This window comes from Crotalus tigris, unplaced genomic scaffold (genome assembly GCF_016545835.1).
Source record: "Crotalus tigris isolate CLP2741 ecotype Arizona unplaced genomic scaffold, ASM1654583v1 scf7180000018970.2248101, whole genome shotgun sequence".
NCBI classification, from domain to species: Eukaryota; Metazoa; Chordata; class Lepidosauria; order Squamata; family Viperidae; genus Crotalus; species Crotalus tigris.
In genome coordinates this window covers 2,165,870-2,183,645 of record NW_024097302.1, presented here as the reverse complement: position 1 = coordinate 2,183,645, position 17,776 = coordinate 2,165,870, and the positions used below count along the sequence as shown (strand labels likewise).

General features: G+C 34.0%; 1 protein-coding gene across 1 annotated transcript in view; it reads left to right on the top strand.

Moving 5' to 3' along the window:
* The window catches only part of LOC120314647 (mast cell carboxypeptidase A-like), a 47,866-nt gene that overhangs the window by 16,656 nt on the left and 13,434 nt on the right, over positions 1-17,776 (top strand). Inside the window, exons 2-8 of the mRNA XM_039357946.1 lie at positions 439-589; positions 693-768; positions 5,844-5,968; positions 6,721-6,817; positions 15,046-15,147; positions 16,521-16,622; positions 17,291-17,401. Coding sequence (XP_039213880.1) covers positions 519-589; positions 693-768; positions 5,844-5,968; positions 6,721-6,817; positions 15,046-15,147; positions 16,521-16,622; positions 17,291-17,401 — 684 coding nt within the window. The 5' untranslated portion in view covers positions 439-518. The remainder of the gene's footprint in view (positions 1-438; positions 590-692; positions 769-5,843; positions 5,969-6,720; positions 6,818-15,045; positions 15,148-16,520; positions 16,623-17,290; positions 17,402-17,776) is intronic.

Here is a 17,776-nt window from a genome sequence, read left to right as displayed (position 1 = left end):
CCTCCAAGGGCACCAGCTGCGTCAGTCCGGAGCTTAGTTCTCGGCTGCAGAGGCCTTTCCTGAAGGCGTCTGATGGTAAAATGGAAGCTGGGGGTGACATTCATGTGTGAGCGGCAACAAGCAGCTGCAGAAGAAGTGGGCCAGTGAGTGAGGCAGGTGTTAGGACATGGGAGGCTGGTAAGTGGGTGCAGGGCGTATGGAATAGCTCCATCCCACCATCCCCACCCTACTTGGTTTTTAAGCATGGGCCTCGCCCCAAACTAGGGTTTATTTTGGGGGTAGGGCTTATATTAGGTCCACCCCCAAAAATCAAGCTAGGGATTATTTTCAGGGTAGGTCTTATTTTTGGGGAAGCACAATGTAAGATTCCAATACCCATAGTAAATGTACATGAAATCTAAATGCAGACATAACAGCAAAACTTCACATTGTCCAGAGAAATCCTCTGTGGATATTATCTGATCATCAAATAGAAGAATAAAAATGTCAGAGATGAATGGCAGCAAAGAGAAAGGACCATGATGTCCCTGTTGGTTCTGGACGTGATGACCATTACTTGTGTTTTCACTTCTGCTCTACAATTTGACAGGTACAGCCTTTCCACATCATCAAAGGGAATTTTGGGGTTGTTGTTTTTTTGTTTGTTTCCATGCCTTGAAATGCTGCTCATTGCTTGACTTTCTCTTCTAAAGTGCAAAGGTTTTTCGTGTGAAACCGCAAAATGAAAAGGAAGTAAGTGTCATGAAATCCTTGTCAAACCTCATACAGGTGAGAAAAATTTGCAACTCAGATGCTTTGTGCCCTTTAAGGAATTTTGTAAAATTAATGCCTGTTCAAAAATATTTTCTATTTATCAAAGTGTTTGTGTGTGTGTGTGTGTTTCTGTTTGCATATACAGAAACCTGGATATGTACAAGCAATACAGATTCTTTGCCTGATAGAAGAAAATCAACTGTTTTGAATGCTTCCAATTGTTTAATATATAAAGGATTGTTAAAATGGTAGTATATCTCCACAGTTGAAATTTAATTAAAGCAGGAATGGCTCCCCAATATACAATATATCACAGAGCAAGGCAGATTTAGACATCTGGAATATAGTTTTTAGGGCTAACAAAATTACTAATGTTTAATACAAAGTTTAAATATTTAATCTGTGGTTAGTGGTTGGGGATGCAAATGAAAGAAAGAATATATTAAGTTATTTTTTTCTTTCTTCATTGTTTTTTATTTCAATATGAGGATGGAGGAATGTAACATCTTGTTTTTAAAACATTTTTTTGCATTTCTATGTTTGTTTTTTTCTACTTTTTTTGTATTTATAAACAAATGGATAAAGAAAAAAGGAAAAAACAATGCCTGGTAAACTCAGTTAAAAACCTGTCCTCAGTTCCAAAGCCTGTGTGCAAGTTTGCAATATCTTATTATTATTGTTGTACATTTTTTCTTTTCTGCCACAAAGATTTCATTTATCATATATTTTAAAATTCCAAACATCTAGATGATTCAACAGAAAAATTCTGCCCCCCAAATTTAAAAGTAAGTTAATTTCTAAAATTAGAGAAACGGGAAGACGCAGTGGATGTTACCATTATCCACTAAATGTTACACTGCATTTTAGTGAAGGGTGATGAAACACCTATTTTTGTAATAAGCATCAATAAATATACTTGGATGTCTACCTGAAAATTACTGTGTAAGAATGAAGATGCAAGGATTAACAATTGCCCATATGAATATTCTCACTATTTCCTGTGGTTTATTTTCTCTCCTTATACAGTACTTAAGAGAATTAAATTCATGCCAGACTGGCATTAAAAGCCAATCTGAAAGATTCACATTATCTTAAATTCTATTTCAAGTTTAGTTGGATTCCTGCTGATTTCATGGATGTGCAGTTTGTGTTGTTTTGTTTTGTTTTGTTTTTTGCAGCAGCACAAATGTGCTTTTCCACTGTTGGGATGTTTTTGTTTATTTAGAAAGCTTATACAACTACCTACTTTAATATTGGCCAATCCTAGGAATTTAAGAGGTCTGCCATCCAAGTACTAAACAGGCCTGACTCTATTTAACTTCCAAGCCCAGAGAATATCAGCCACACAATACCATCTTCTGGGACTATATTTTCATTCACATACAGAAACTTTTCTCAGCCCAATATGGCTTTTATAAATTACAAGAGGAAAACAGTCAAAACTTTAAAAAGCGATCTAATGTATGTAATAAGAAAACAGGTTTGTCTGGCTTTAGACCTTTTCTCATTGTTTTCATATCTCAGCAAACCCTGATTTTACTTCTAAACAAAGAATGCTTTATAAGTAGAATATAAACAGGATGAAAAGCCTTTTCATGGGCTTTCTTTTGACCTGCCTTATGGCCTATGTATAATGTGGATTTAAAAAAAAAATCCCTTGCAACTCAAGGTCTTTAACATGCAATGTCAAATAAGAACCAAACAAGAGTAAGCAAAGGGTCCAACTCTTTCATTCCAATTAAATTACATTACTAATTACATTATAAATCTAATACCATAAGGATTCCCTCTGTCTTTTCATTATCAAAGGCTGAATCTGTGGCAGAACTTGGCTATAGAATGCATTCTCAAAACAAGGCTTCCTTCCAAGAAATACACAAAAGGATAAGACTGTTTGGAAAGTTCTGTTCCTGGCTTAATTTAATAATTAATTGTCATTAGGATTCTGAGCTGATTTAAGAGGGACTGGAGAAGCTGTAATCTCGAAGCTGCTTATTGTTACAACCCATTTTATGGCCTCCAGAAGCCTTTAACAACACTGATGTTTAGCTTTCCATCATAATAAACCTGCAGTAGAATGAAAATAAAACTTCAGAAAAAGCCAGCCTTGTCTATGAACATGACCAGACCACTTTGGATCTCTGTGCCAACCCGTTTGGCTTTCCATGAAATCTGCCATGGATCCTCTGGCATTTTAGTCCAAACACCCAGATTCTTCCCAACTATTCCCAAATATTATTCAGTGGACCACAACATCTGCCCAATAACTTTAACATCAATTCCCAAAGGAAAGCCAAATGGGTTGCTGAACACCCAAACATAAGACATATGTGACCCCACAAAAAAGACACCAGGCTTTGAACTATCACATCAGCAATGGACACACGGCATCTGTCAGGAATCTCTGTATAAATAGGGCATTGTATCCTCTCCTCAGAGTGAGTGCAGGGCCCCACATCAAACTGTAAATTACAACATGACTAGCTCTAAGCTGAGAACATATGCCAGTCCAGTGTTTAATTTTTTAAAATATAAACAAGGCTGTGTTTCAATGGTTAGATGGCCTAGAGATTGGCATTTGAACATAGATCTTTTTAACATTTACATTTTATTGTGTTTTACTAATCTAGGCAAAATGTTAATATAAATTGCTAGTCCATGTATGATACGCTAAATAAATACATAGGTGGGCTGATTGTATAGCAGATAATAAAGGATCTAAACAGCAAGGTTAAAAATTATTTCCTTAGTAAAGGCAACTTTGTCAGGCACAACAACGCTCATGAGAAGCACACAATCAAGCATAGAAGAAGTAAGGTTCCCTCCTCACCCCCCAAAACCTGTTTTGCTTCATCTACATTTCTGGAACAATATTGGTATCTGGTGGCCTTGCTAGTTTATGGGACTTTCACCAAGACTATTGCATATTCCAGCAGCTGTTGCCTCTCACCAGTCCCCTATGGGAGAAAGAGAATGCTAGGATGAAAATGTCTTTTTTGAAACTCTGCCCACTTTCAGCTCTGATCCTGCCTATTTTGAACTCTAACACGTTTAACATTAGAAAAAAAAAATCCAAAATAGTTTTCAGCTCGCTTTACAATGAAAAGATATCCCAAATCTAGCATAGTAGTAGGAACAATGATTACAAGACATAGTTTCATTTTATTTTTTTTATTGAAAATTTTTAAGTTTTACAAAACAATTCCCTTCCCCAAACCCTCCCAACCCTCCCCTACCCTCCCCCGACCTTCCCAGAGCTGAATACAGGCTTAATTAAAATTTTTAAGAAAAATCTTAATACACATATAAACCATAAGCAAATCTAAATACATTAATTAAACAAATTATAAAATAGTTAACAACAATATATATATTAAAAAAATACCAGAAGGAAGGAAAAAAGAAACAGAAAAAGAAGAAATCAAATAAAAAGAAAATTAAAAAAATGTCTATAAAATATCTTAAATTTTAAATATAAATTATTCAAAAACTAAGTAATATTTTTATATCCAACTTATATTGTATGAAATCTATCCATTTTTTCCATACCAAAATATACTTCTCTTGCGATTGATCTTTCAAGAAAGCCGAAATCTTTGCCATTTCCGCCAAATAAGAAACTTTAAGAAACCACTCTTGCAAAGTAGGCAAAGATTCCTTCTTCCAACATTGCCCTACTAACAGCCTGGCCGCTGTAATTAAATTTAACATCAATATAATCTCTTTACTATCACAATCAGAAACAATACCTAACAAAAACAATTGTGGGGTAAATTTTACCCTTCTTCTAAAAATTCTTTGGATATTCCACCATATCTTAATCCAAAAAGCTTTTATATTTTTACATGACCACCAGATATGATAATAAATAGCATCCAAACATCCACGTCTCCAACATTTAGGCTGCAAGTCAGGATACATACGAGACATTTTTTGTAGATCAAGGTGCCATCTATAAAACATTTTATAAAAATTTTTCCTTAAATTTTGGGCTTGTGTAAATTTAACATTCCTCACCCAAATAATTTCCCAAGTATCTAATAGAACCGGTTCATCAAAATTTTGTGCCCATTTAACCATACATTCTTTAACTAATTCTGCTTCTGAATCCAATTCTACTAACACCCCATAAATTCTCTTAATATGAGTTCGTCTTTGATCTTTTATTTGTTTTAGCAAATTCTCATCTTCTCTAAGCAAACCCACATTACGATCTATCTTCCACCTCTCCACTATTTGTCTATAATGAAACCATGAATAAATAATATTTTCTTGTGTTAAATCTTCCAAAGATTTTAATTGCCAATTTTTACCATCCCATCTAAGTAATTGTGCATAAGAAACGCTATCCATCTTGACTCCTCTCTTTATCCCTTCTATCGTATGCCACGGTATGGCCCATAATGGAATTTTAAAGTCACTTCTATAATAAGACATAGTTTCATTTTTGATTGTTTAATTAAAATATTATTTAGAGTGCCTTAAATGCAAAACCAAAACATGATTAGAGTAAAACGAGAAATGAAACCTTTCAGTTTCTTTCTCATAATTGCATTCAAGAAGAGAAAAGGTAGCCTGAAATTTGGCCAGGCTTACCATCACAGTGCTAGGGATATATATATTTTATTCAATCTGTATTATGCAGTCTGATTCCCAATTCAGGGAGTAACATATGAGAACAAAGTTCTTCAGTTTTCAATATCTAAATATGTGACTTTCAGATTTTTTTAAAAAAAAGTATATTTTACAAAGAGCAATATTTTAAATATATATTAGCATATAATTGAGCTTTCATGCTGTTGTAACAGAGGCTGAAACAGGACACAATGTATTTATATAAAACTAAAATTGATTGGTATGTGATCATTTACAGTCAACATGGACTTTGTGACACATAATCAATCCATTAAAATTGATTTATCTTTTTGTCTAAACAAAGCATTCAACTATGACTAATCATTACATATGAACTTGTTTTAGTCTTCACACTTCTTCATATCAGATAAAAGAAGTTGAACAGCAGCAGTTTTTTGGGGTGTAACTTTCATTTCTATTCAGTCACAAGTCTTTTTGCATTTCTTTTTGTGCAGGTTGATTTTTGGTACCCAGATACGGCACTGCATATAGTCAAACAGATGGAAGTAGATTTCCATGTCAGTGCTACACAGAGTAATACTGTTGAGAGACTCCTGAAACAGAATGGCATACCTTATGAGTAAGTTAAACTTCTCTATTTATTTCTCAGGTCTTTGGTTATGTACTTTTGAAATTGTATAGAGATTGTACATGGGATGTGTCTATGTAATATATATTTATGAATCAGTGTCTTTCAATTAATTAATTCTCCCTTATTAGAAAATAGTGCTCTTGGATAGGAATGGTAAATTGCTCTTCTTCACTTGTAGCATCCTTACTGAAAAAAAGCAATCATCCTGGATTGTGCAAAAAAGTTCATTCCCAGATAGAGTGGTGTGTTACTGCAGGACCAACATACAAAATTTCCCATGAAGTTAATATGAAAGATATCTGAAGAGTGGCTTCTTTAAAAAAATAATTTATATGGCCTGCTCTAACAGATATGAATGATTCAAATACCACTGAAAGCAATGAAATAGTTTTGTTACGTCTAAACCTATTGCCAATTTGAGGATCAGATTTAAGTTGGATGGGCCCCATGATTTGAAAGTTGTACAAAATCTGCATGCAGTAGGCATTGAATAATTAATGTATGTTTAAATAAATATACAATAAATCAGTCTAAAGTAAATCAAAGTCTGCAGGTGAAATTTTTGTTAGTGTGGATTTGTCTGAATGCAGGAGATTTCTTGCTGTTCCTCATTGCTTTCTTTATTGTTTTAACTTGATGTAAGCCAATCAAAGTCCTTTTGGAGTCAATTGGCTTCTAAAATGCAGAAATAAAATGAGCTCAGGCTCAGTATAATTTTCTGATTATTTTTTATCATGTAGAATATTATTTGACAACCTACAAAAAGACATTGAAAAGCAGCTTGATGGTGACAAGAACGATGGACACAGCTATGAACAATATAATGAATGGGACAAGGTACAGAACTTATATGACATTCGACAAAGGAATGTCGAATCTTCAGCAGAAAGAATCCCCATTTATCAGAGATACTGGGAAGGAGGAGTCATGGCGCAATGGCTTAATGATGCTGGATTTGTCAGCTAGAGATGATTGGCACTCCAGCAGTTTGACACCACGACACCATGTGGTGGAGTGAGTTCCTGCCATTTTCCCAGAGCTCCTGCCCATTTAGCAGATCAAAAGTATATAAAAATGAAAGTAGATAAATAGGTATCACTTCAGTGGGAAAAATAAAGCAGTGTATAATGAGGAAGCAGGAGCGAGCACCAGACTTGCCTGGATTCTTCCAAAGTTGGTGGAAGAAAGCCCAGATAACCTGACATACCCCAAACCTTGCTAGTCAGCTGGTACAAAGCTAGTTCTCCCCTTGTGGTGTACTGTGTACTGTGCATACATGAACAAAATGAACTAGCAATTTTAGGCTGCCAGTACTACTCTGTGGTAAAAAGCATTGTAGACTTCCCTGGCTATATACACCATGCACTAAAAAAGAGAGAGAGAGAGAGATTAGACCATTTGCACTTGTTTGTAATTATATTTGAGTTTACCACTTGGGTGTACATACATCCTCTGAAGCATGAAGAGTGCACTTGGTCGCTAAAACTGAGTCTAGTTTAGACTATTACCTAAGGAATCTATCAAAAATGCATGCAAAAATTTTTCACACAGGATTGGACATGTATCTTTTTAGTACTAGGCATATGTCATGCAAGGATTTTTTTTATTTATTTAATTTTTTTCAAAAATTTTACAAATAAACATCCACCCCCCCCTCCCAAACCACCCCACCCTCCCCCCCCCTCACTTCCCAGAACTGAATATAGGATTATTGAACAAATTTTAAAAAATAACGTATACAATTTATAAGATAATTAATAATAATAATAAAAATCATAATAATAATATATATAATAATAATATACGTAACATAAACTTTAAAGTAAATAATATATATAAAAAAAAGGGAAGAAGAAAAAAGGGAAAGAGAAAAGAGGGAGAAAAAGAAAAAAGAAAGAGATAGACGAAAAATAAAACATATATAAAAAAGTATATAAATAATAATACAGAAGAAGAAAGAAAGAAAGAAGAAAAAAAAACAATCATTACAAATTATAAAAAGGCTAAATAATATTTTTCCATATCCAAATTATGTTGCATAAAATTTATCCATTTTTCCCATACCGCAAAAAATTTCTCTTGAGATTGCTCCTTTAAAAAAGCCGAAATCTTTGCCATTTCTGCCAAATACGAAACTTTATAAAACCACTCTTGTAAATTAGGCAAGGATTCCTTCTTCCAATATTGTCCTATTAACAGCCTAGCGGCTGTAATCAAATTTAGCATCAATATAACCTCCCTAGCATAACAATCAGTAACAATACCTAATAAAAATAATTGCGGAGTAAATTTTACCCTCCTTCTAAAAATTCTCTGAATATTCCACCATATCTTAATCCAAAAAGCTTTTATATGCTTACACGTCCACCAGATATGATAATAAGTAGCATCCAAGTGTCCACATCTCCAGCATTTCGGCTGTAAATTAGAGTACATAATGGACATTTTCTTTGGATCAAGGTGCCATCTATAAAACATCTTATAAAAATTCTCTCTTAAATTTTGCGCTTGTGTGAATTTAACATTTCTTATCCAAATAAGTTCCCAAGTATCCATTGAAATCGATTCACCAATATTCTGTGCCCATTTAATCATACAATCTTTAACTAATTCAGATTCTGAATCCAATTCCACTAAAACCCCATAAACTCTCTTAATATGGGTTGGCCTTTGATCTCTTACTTGTTTTAGGAGAGTTTCATCTTCTCTAAGCCAGCCCATTTTACAATCCATCTTCCATCTGTCCACTATTTGTCTATATTGGAACCATGAATAAGTTAGATTTTCATGTATTAGTTCTTCCAAAGATTTTAACTGCCAGTCTTGGCCATCCCATCTAAGTAACTGTGCATAAGAAACCATATCCATATTAACCCCTTTCCTTATACCTTCTATGGCATGCCGAGGTATAGCCCATAATGGTATTTTAAAATCAAATTTATAATACTTCCTCCACACTCTAAGCAAAGAGATTCTTATAATATGAGACTTAAAAACCCAATCCACTTTTTTATTAAATATTAAATAGGCATGCCATCCAAAAAGTAAATCCCAACCTTCCAAATGAAGTATTTCTATATTTGTTAAATTCACCCAATCGCTGATCAATGTTAGTACTACAGCATCATAATACAATTTCATATTTGGTACCTTGAGTCCACCTCTCTCACGAAAATCTTGCATTATTTTAAGTTTCACCCTTGGTTTTTTCCCTGCCCAAACAAATTTATTAATACCTTTTTGCCATTCATCTAAATTACGATCACTCTTTAAAATAGGTAACATTTGAAACAGAAAAATAAACTTTGGCAGGACATTCATTTTAATAACTGCAATTCTACCCATAAGGGATAACTGTAAATTGTTCCAATTTTTTAAATCCTTCTGTATCTCCGTCCACAACTTTTCATAATTATTTTTATACAGTTTTGCGTTGGAAGCAGATAATGTAACCCCCAAATATTTTACCTTATCAACAATTTCAAAGTCTGTTAACTTAACTAGAACCTGTTTATCACCATTAGTCATATTTTTAGCTAATATTTTGGTCTTATTATTATTAATTTTAAAACCAGAAACACGTCCATATTGTTGGATCAATTGTAATAATTTTACCACCGAACAAATAGGTTGAGACAAAGTAACAACCAAGTCATCTGCAAAGGCTCTTAATTTATATTCTTTTTTATTAATTTCTATTCCTTTTATTTCTTGAGACTCCCGAATTTTAATCAACAATATTTCCAATGTTAAAACAAACAATAACGGGGATAACGGGCATCCCTGTCTTGTACCTTTTTCTATTACAAAAGCCTCTGACAAACCCCCATTTACAATAAGTTGAGCAGTCTGTTTTTGATATATATTAGATAGTACTTGTAATATATTTTGTCCAAAATTCATCTCCTTAATTAAACATAACATAAACTGCCAGTTCACTTGGTCAAAGGCTTTTTCAGCATCCAAAAATATCAAGCCTGCAGAGACTTGGTTATTCTTTTCTAAATACTCTAATAAGTTAATAATTTGTCTAACATTATTTTTCATATACCTTCCAGTTATAAAACCCGATTGATCCTTATGTATAATCTGCTGCAAAATCCCCATAAACCTATTAGCTAAAATTTTTGCAAAAATTTTATAATCCACATTTAAAAGAGATATAGGCCTATAATTTTTAGGCAATGTAAGATCTTGATTGTCTTTTGGAATCAGTGATATAAATGCATTACGCCAAGATGGAGGGATCTCTAACCCCTGTAATAAGTTATTAAACAATTCACACAACGGTTGAGTCATCTCTTCTACTAGAGTTTTATAATAAATAGATGTCAACCCATCCGTACCCGGCGCTTTGCCCAATTTCAATTGTTTAATAGCTGTAACAATTTCTTCCTTAGTAATTAAACCATTAATCTCTTTTTCCTGATCTTCTGTTAATTTAGGAAAATTAACTTTACCTAAATAATTGTTTCTATCTGTAGTTTGAATATTAGTACTCTTGTATAATTTTTGGTAATATTCTAAAAAAGATTTCTTAATCAATTCTTTCTGATAAACCAATTTACCATTATAATTTATTTTATCTATATTCCTCTGTTTCTGTTTCTTTCTTAACTGATAAGCCAACCATCTCCCTGGTTTATTAGCATTACAAAATGTATTTTGTTTCATAAATAGTAAATTGGTTGCAACTTGATCAGCCATCAACATGTTAAATTGTGTTTTTAACAGTTTTATAGCTCCTTTCACCTTTTCATCTAAAGGATTTAAAATTAGAAGTTTCTCTTTTAATTTAATCTCCTCTTCTAAATCTTTACGTTTCTGAATCTGTTTCTGTCTATGCAAGTTATTCATTTTTATCAAAATACCACGCATAAAAGCTTTACTTGCATCCCACACCATTGACATTGATGTTCCCTTATTCATATTTAAAGCAAAATATTCCTTTAAACATTCCTTTAGTTTATGGACATTTTTTTCTTGTTTAAATAAATTCTCATTCACCCTCCAGGATCTCCTGTCTTCTTTCTCAGCAAACAGTTCCATCCAAACTGGACTATGATCAGACAATGTCCTAGGAAAAATTTTTACATTCTTCACCCTGTTGTATAAATCTGTTGTAATCAAAAAAAAATCAATTCTTGAGAAAGATTGGTGTCTATCTGAGAAGAAAGTAAAGTCCCTTTCTTCCTGGTTACGTTCACGCCAATAGTCTCTCAATTCCCAATCTTCTTTCATGTCAAAGAAGGCTTTAGGTAGCTTAGCCTGTTTAAAAAAAGTAGAAAAGCCTTTTTTATCCTTTTGTATATCTAAAACGCCATTCCAGTCTCCCATTAAAATCACAGATCTATAGTCCAACAAGGTTATTTTCTGATGTAGCAACCTGTAGAATTGCTCCTGTTGCTGGTTTGGTGCATACAGCCCCACAATAAGAATTTTCTTGCCATATAAACCAAGTTCAAGCATAACATATCTTCCATGAGGATCTGATTCTAACAGGATAGCAGATAAATTCTTCTTAACATAGATTACCACACCCCCTTTTTTCCCAGGGGCGGGAGATACAAAATGAGATCCCAAACGAGGATTGTTTAAGTATTTTTGGTCTTTAGATGTAATATGAGTTTCTTGCAAACAGATAATATCATTGTTGTGTTGCTTTAAATAATGGTAGATTTTTTTTCTCTTTTGAGGAATATTTAATCCATTAACATTCCAGGTCAGGAGCTTTGCCATCTCCCTTGGCCTTGAGCCTGGAGAAGATCCCCTCAAATTCTGCTACTGAAGAGTATGTTGCAGAGCTTTTGGGTCTTGCTCCTCCCACCGGCATTGAGACAATTTGCTGAGTAGATTCTTTAATTTCTTTTTCTTTTTTCTGTTGTTCTTTTTCTTTGCGTTTATGTGCTGCACGGGTCATTCTCTGTTCTTTAACCTCTGCTTGAGACATCCATACCACCTGTCCAGCAGTCATCACACCTGTACCTTCAGGTTTCTGTTCCATCTCTTTATCACTCAAGACTTTGTGCATCATGGGCAGAGGTGAGCCTGCACCCAGGACCGTTTTGTAAAAATCCTTAGCTTTAGCAACTGTATTAAGTCTGTAACGTGTCCCCGCATGGCTCAGGACAATACCTATCGGAATCTCCCATCTAAATGGCATCAGTCTTGCTTTAAGTTCATTTGCTAAAAAAGCAAAATCTTTTCTGCTTCTTAAAATTTTAGGTGGAATTTCCTTTAATATAATAATATCTTGGGCAGCAATCTGGAATCTTTTGTTGTAGAAAATTTGCAAAATCTGGTTTCGCAAAGACTTCTTAGCAAAATATATCACCACATCTCTAGGCAGATTCTTCTGTTTTGCAATCCAAGAATTAACTCTATAAATTCTTTCCACTTCCCCACGTAACTCATCTTTATCTATGTTCAAAATAACAGCCAAGTCATTAATCACCATTTCCATCAAGTCTTGGGTTTTATCTTCTTTCAGGCCTCTTATTCTCAAAGCATATTCCATCTGTCTATACTGGAACATAAGAATATCATCTTGTGAAGCTTCCACTTTTTTCTCCATATCTTGGAATTTATAATCCAAAAGTTCTACTGTTTCTTCAATTTCCTCCACTCTAGAGTCCAGCTTCACAACCACTGAGGCCACTCCAGATAAAGCTAAAAGTATATCATCCCTCAAAATAGTATTATTCTGTTCTAAAAGTTCCTTCATCTCTTGCTTCATTTCTTCCTTACTTTCAGATTTATTCTGTTCCAACAATTGCTTCATTTCCTCCCTAAACTGTGACACAGCATTTACCATTATTTCTTTAATGTCTTGTGCTGATGTACCAGATGGGGGAGGTGAAGGTGGAGTAGTTTTAGGTTGCTGCACTGAGGGTATTATTTTAAGTTGTTGTTGCCCAGTAGAAGTAACAGGAGAAGAGATTACCTTAGGAGCTGTAGTAGCTGGTTGTCGTTTTGAAGCCATTTTAATTTATCTTCCTTTCTTCATAAAAATACCAGTAAAAAATAAAAAATCCAAAAGATTAAAAATAAAATAAAATAGAATAAAATAGAATCAATTTAGAAAACTCCCAGAAGATAAAATAAACTTAAAAAAGAAAACAGTATTAAGCAATAATTCAGCCAGTCCGTCTTTCAAAAGAAAAACTTTAAAAACGCCATTTTACTTTCACTCTCACTTTTCCGCCCGCAAGAAAAAAAAAGAAAGCTCAAAAAATAAAAAAAAATCAGCACATACTAAATAAACTAAGTAAACTAAAAAAAAAATAAAATAAAGCTAAACTATAAATAAAGTCCTTTAAACAGTTCTGTCCGGTTTAAAATTACTCACGGTTACTTTAAATACGGAGATGGTAGCGGCGTTTCGCTTTGTTTCCGAAGAAACAAAGACAGCTGAGAGGCGGAGAAGGCAATGAACTCCGAGGGAGCACTCTTTCTACCCCCCTAAAATAAAAATCCAGGGAAGGTTAAGAGGTTCTACCTCTATTCATGCGATCTCTACCCCTTCCCTTCGCCCGGGAAGAGGATTGCGAGCCGCGGGCCAGCTGATGAACGCTGTGCTCCGCGGATCTAACACCATCTCAGGAGGATGGCTACAAAGTAGCCGCCATCTCCACCGCCTTAACCACCGGAAGTCATGTCATGCAAGGATTAAGCTACAGCCGCAACTACGTGAATTGAAGAAATTGTCCTCTATCATTATTATCGCATTGTCCATTTTTCTTCACAGAGTTGTCAATGTTTTTACAGATTCTATTCTTCTACTGCATTTACCAGATGCTTCATCTAAAGCAGTGTTTTACAAATCTGGCAACTTTAGGATGTGTGGGCTTAAACTCCCAAAATTCCCCAGCCATCGGGAGCTTGAAGTCCACATATCTTAAACTTGACAAGTTCCTTCTCCCAAAACTTACTATAATTTATAAATATAATTCTCTTGCAAAAGCAAAATGTTCAGGCAATAATATTCTTTTGAACTATTTACCCAGTAACTGGAATTTGATAACTGAACAATGTAAATGTGCCCTTATTATGAACAAAAGACTGATATTGCAGTATTGGAAAGATAAATGTAGGCCCTCTTTCATTCAATGAATTGAGAAGCCAATTACACTTGCTATAGGATTGCCTGTAAAGGAAGACTCTGTATGGAAAAATATAATGAAATATATTCAAATATAATTGAATAATAATAGCATCAGATTACTAATTATAAAATTGCAACTATTTATTGCTAAAATGATATAGATTTTTTTCTTTCTCCCTTGCTGTATTTTTTAATTTTAAAGCACTTTCTATGTGGGTATTTTTCCTCTTCTTTGACAACGTGTGTATTTTTATTTTTGTTTTTTCACCCTTTTGTTATTTTAAAAGCAATAAAGAGTATACGTAAATAGAAAGTTGCCTAAAAAACACTGCTCCACAGCAATAGATAATAGTGTTTTTATTTCTATGGTGTAAAAAAGTATCACTTAATTTTGTCAGAACTGAAGAAGCTTCTTGGATGACAAGTAAAAAGTTTTCAAGTAAAAAACCAAGTCCAGTTGCCTTTTGGAAAAGTACCTTTGGGACTATTACTCACGTATTTGTACAAATCAGATTTAAAGATAAGACAGGTATATTTTTTTACCTTAAGTGGATAACCAGAAGTTTAATGAATATGGGTTCCTTCAGCAGATACTAGACTAGTCTTCCTGATTTCAGCATCCCTCAGCTAAATTAAGATCACATTTCTCCAAATTCTGGCCAGTATATCATTGGAGATTTGTAGTATCACAAAGCTGAAAGACATTAAAATGGGAAGGTTATGGTAACAGGTATGAGATCAGTTGTTATTTAATGACCTGGTATCATATGCCTTATCTACAATTAGAAAATCATCTTACTCAACTTATAGGAAGAGAACTATGTTAATCAGTGATACCAAAAAGAACAAGAGTCTGGCAGCACACTGTCCAACTTAAAAAAAAAAAAATCATTTAATTTCATGGGCTGTAGATCTTTTCATCAATTTGTTTTCCAGCAACCCTTATTTTTCTTTTACCCAGATTTCTGATTGGACTGCCAGAATTGCAAAAAGCAACTCAACATTGGTTTCCCGTATCCAGATTGGAAAGACATTTGAAAATCGACCCATATTCCTTCTTCAGGTATGAAAACCTTTTCAGGAAAATAAGCAAAGAACAGATGAAACTGTGTTGAAAAACTCTCTCACACACACCCAAATTCACCACCCATATCTGGGGAGGATTCAAACAATTGTTTGATTAGTTCTAAAGCTAGCAGGTTACAGTGAGTCACTGGTCTGTTGCATTCAGAAGAGCCAACAGCAAAAGTCTCAAAGTCACATTTTCTTATATAGAATGTTGATCTAGTATTTCAGCCATGCATCTACGCTAGCAGAAAATCCCAAATGAAGGAAGAATTTTTTTACAGCTAATGAGAGAAAATAGCCAAGGACAAAGAGAAAATAGCCAGAAAGGAGGAAGTGGGTATCTTTCATAGTGTGAAAACATTACAGACACATTCTCTGAAAAGCTACATGTTATCATGTGATAACAAAGCTTTGCACCAAAGCTTTGTTATCACATGAGAGATAACAAAATGTGTTGAATCTATTTCCTCCTCTAAAGACATTGAATATACTGCCTCCTCTGAATGTGTTAATTTCATAATCAATTAATCATCAATAGGTACAAATTAACACACTAAATTCTACTCTTAAAGGTGCTGCAGAAAAAATACAGCAAAATACACGTATTTAGTAATACATTTGTATTAATAAGCATAATTGATTCAATCCGAATTCTTCTTCCAACTCTCCACAACATGACGTTATGTGTCATGCTAAGCAACCATGCAATTTGTTCAGTTTTAGTTTAGTACTCCACTAGTGCAGCCATCTGATTAACAAATCATGGTTGGTTTATGGTCAAGAACATGAGATCATTCTCTTTTTTTCCCTGAATGGAAGTCCAATAAAGTACTCTATACCTCATTATATTTTACATAGCAGATGGGGTCAGAATGAGTAGTGGGTGTTGTTAAAACAAAAATTATATTTGCTTTCATTTCATTTACAACACATAAAATTGAAATTAATTAAATATATATAATACAGTTGTTTCCATATATATATATAAACATTCTGTTTCTATCACATTGAACATTACCAATGAGCAGTAACTTCTGGAAATCTTTCAAGATCACAGCTGCCCTGAGGCTTAAGGTTATCCATCTTTGGCTTATTATGTCATTTTGCTCAATATAATAAGCATGACATGACAACCCAACAATACAGTCATCCTACTCTTTCAATGAGACAACAACAATGAAAAAAATGACTTGCATATACATTTCTACATACAAGAATTAGAATGAGTCTCTTAGAAACTACTTTTTCTTATTAGCAAAGCTATTTAAAAGTGAAGGTGGCAGAATAGAATGGATCCATCTGTAAGGAATAGTATGGTATTGAAGTGTACTTTCTTAAAAATCTCTTTTTTTTACTTTTTCAAAACAGATTGGAAAGAAAAATGAAGAGGGAAAGGCCATCTTTATGGATTGTGGTGTTCATGCACGAGAGTGGATTTCTCCTGCCTTTTGTCAGTGGTTTGTGAAAGAGGTTAATTAACAAGGATTTTTTTTTGTCTCATTTGTTAACTGTCCTCCAAATGTGTTGAAACAACTTCTAGCTTCCCTAGTTCTTACTCATTCATAATTGTATTTATTTGTTTGTTTGTTTGTTGTTAGTTAGTTAGCTAGTTAGTTAGTTAGTTAGTTAGTTATAGCCACCATTATTATTTTTACAATAACTCAAAGCAGCAAACATACCTAATGCTTCTTCCTTCTCCTATTTTCCCCACAACATTAACCCTGTAAGGTAGTTGGGCTGAAAGAGAGTGACTGGCCCAAGGTCACCCAGCTGACTTTCATGGTTAAGGTGGGAATTAAACTCACAATCTCTTGCTTTCTAGTCTGGTGCCTTAATCACTAGACCAAATTGGCTTTGATCTTTGATCTTGTGGTCTTTGCACGCTCTATAACTCCAAAGATCAAAGCTCTTGTATCCCACTAAACAAATAGAAATGTGAATCATGTTTCTGTATTCTCAAATCAGTCCATCATGAATAATATGGAAAATAGATTCTATAATGTTATATAGTGTGATGAAAAATGCTACAGTTCTAGATATACTTTATTTATAAGACCAACTGAGCCTAAATTTTGAGTATACAGGATCACAGAGAAAAAATTTTTTTCTAAAAAAAAGTTATGTTTTCTAAATTTCAGGCCATCAGCACCTATGGAAAAGACAGGGACATGACATATATACTGGATAACATGAATTTCTACATTGTTCCTATAGTCAATGTAGATGGCTATGTCTGGAGCTGGACACAGGTATCATTCATACTTTTTAACAGCATAATCTATGTTTAGTACCTAAGCCATGTTCCTTGAACCAGCACTCCCAAACCATCAGTTAAAAATCAGCTTTTATTCTGAGAGGCAAAAAAGCATACATCAGAAGTCCTCTCTCTTGCCTTCTTATGGGTCATCATTTCAAAAGCTGATGACCCATAATTTCACAAAGCTTGGGGAGTTGAAAATCTGTAAGATTTTAAGTCCTACTGGCCTTCTGGCACATTTTTAATGCCCTAGATCAATGGATATCCAGCTTTGTTTCATATATGGGGAATGGGATCTGGGACCCCAGACTTCATAGGACCCTCCTCCCCATTTTATAATTTTGGAGACCACTTTAACTATGAATTC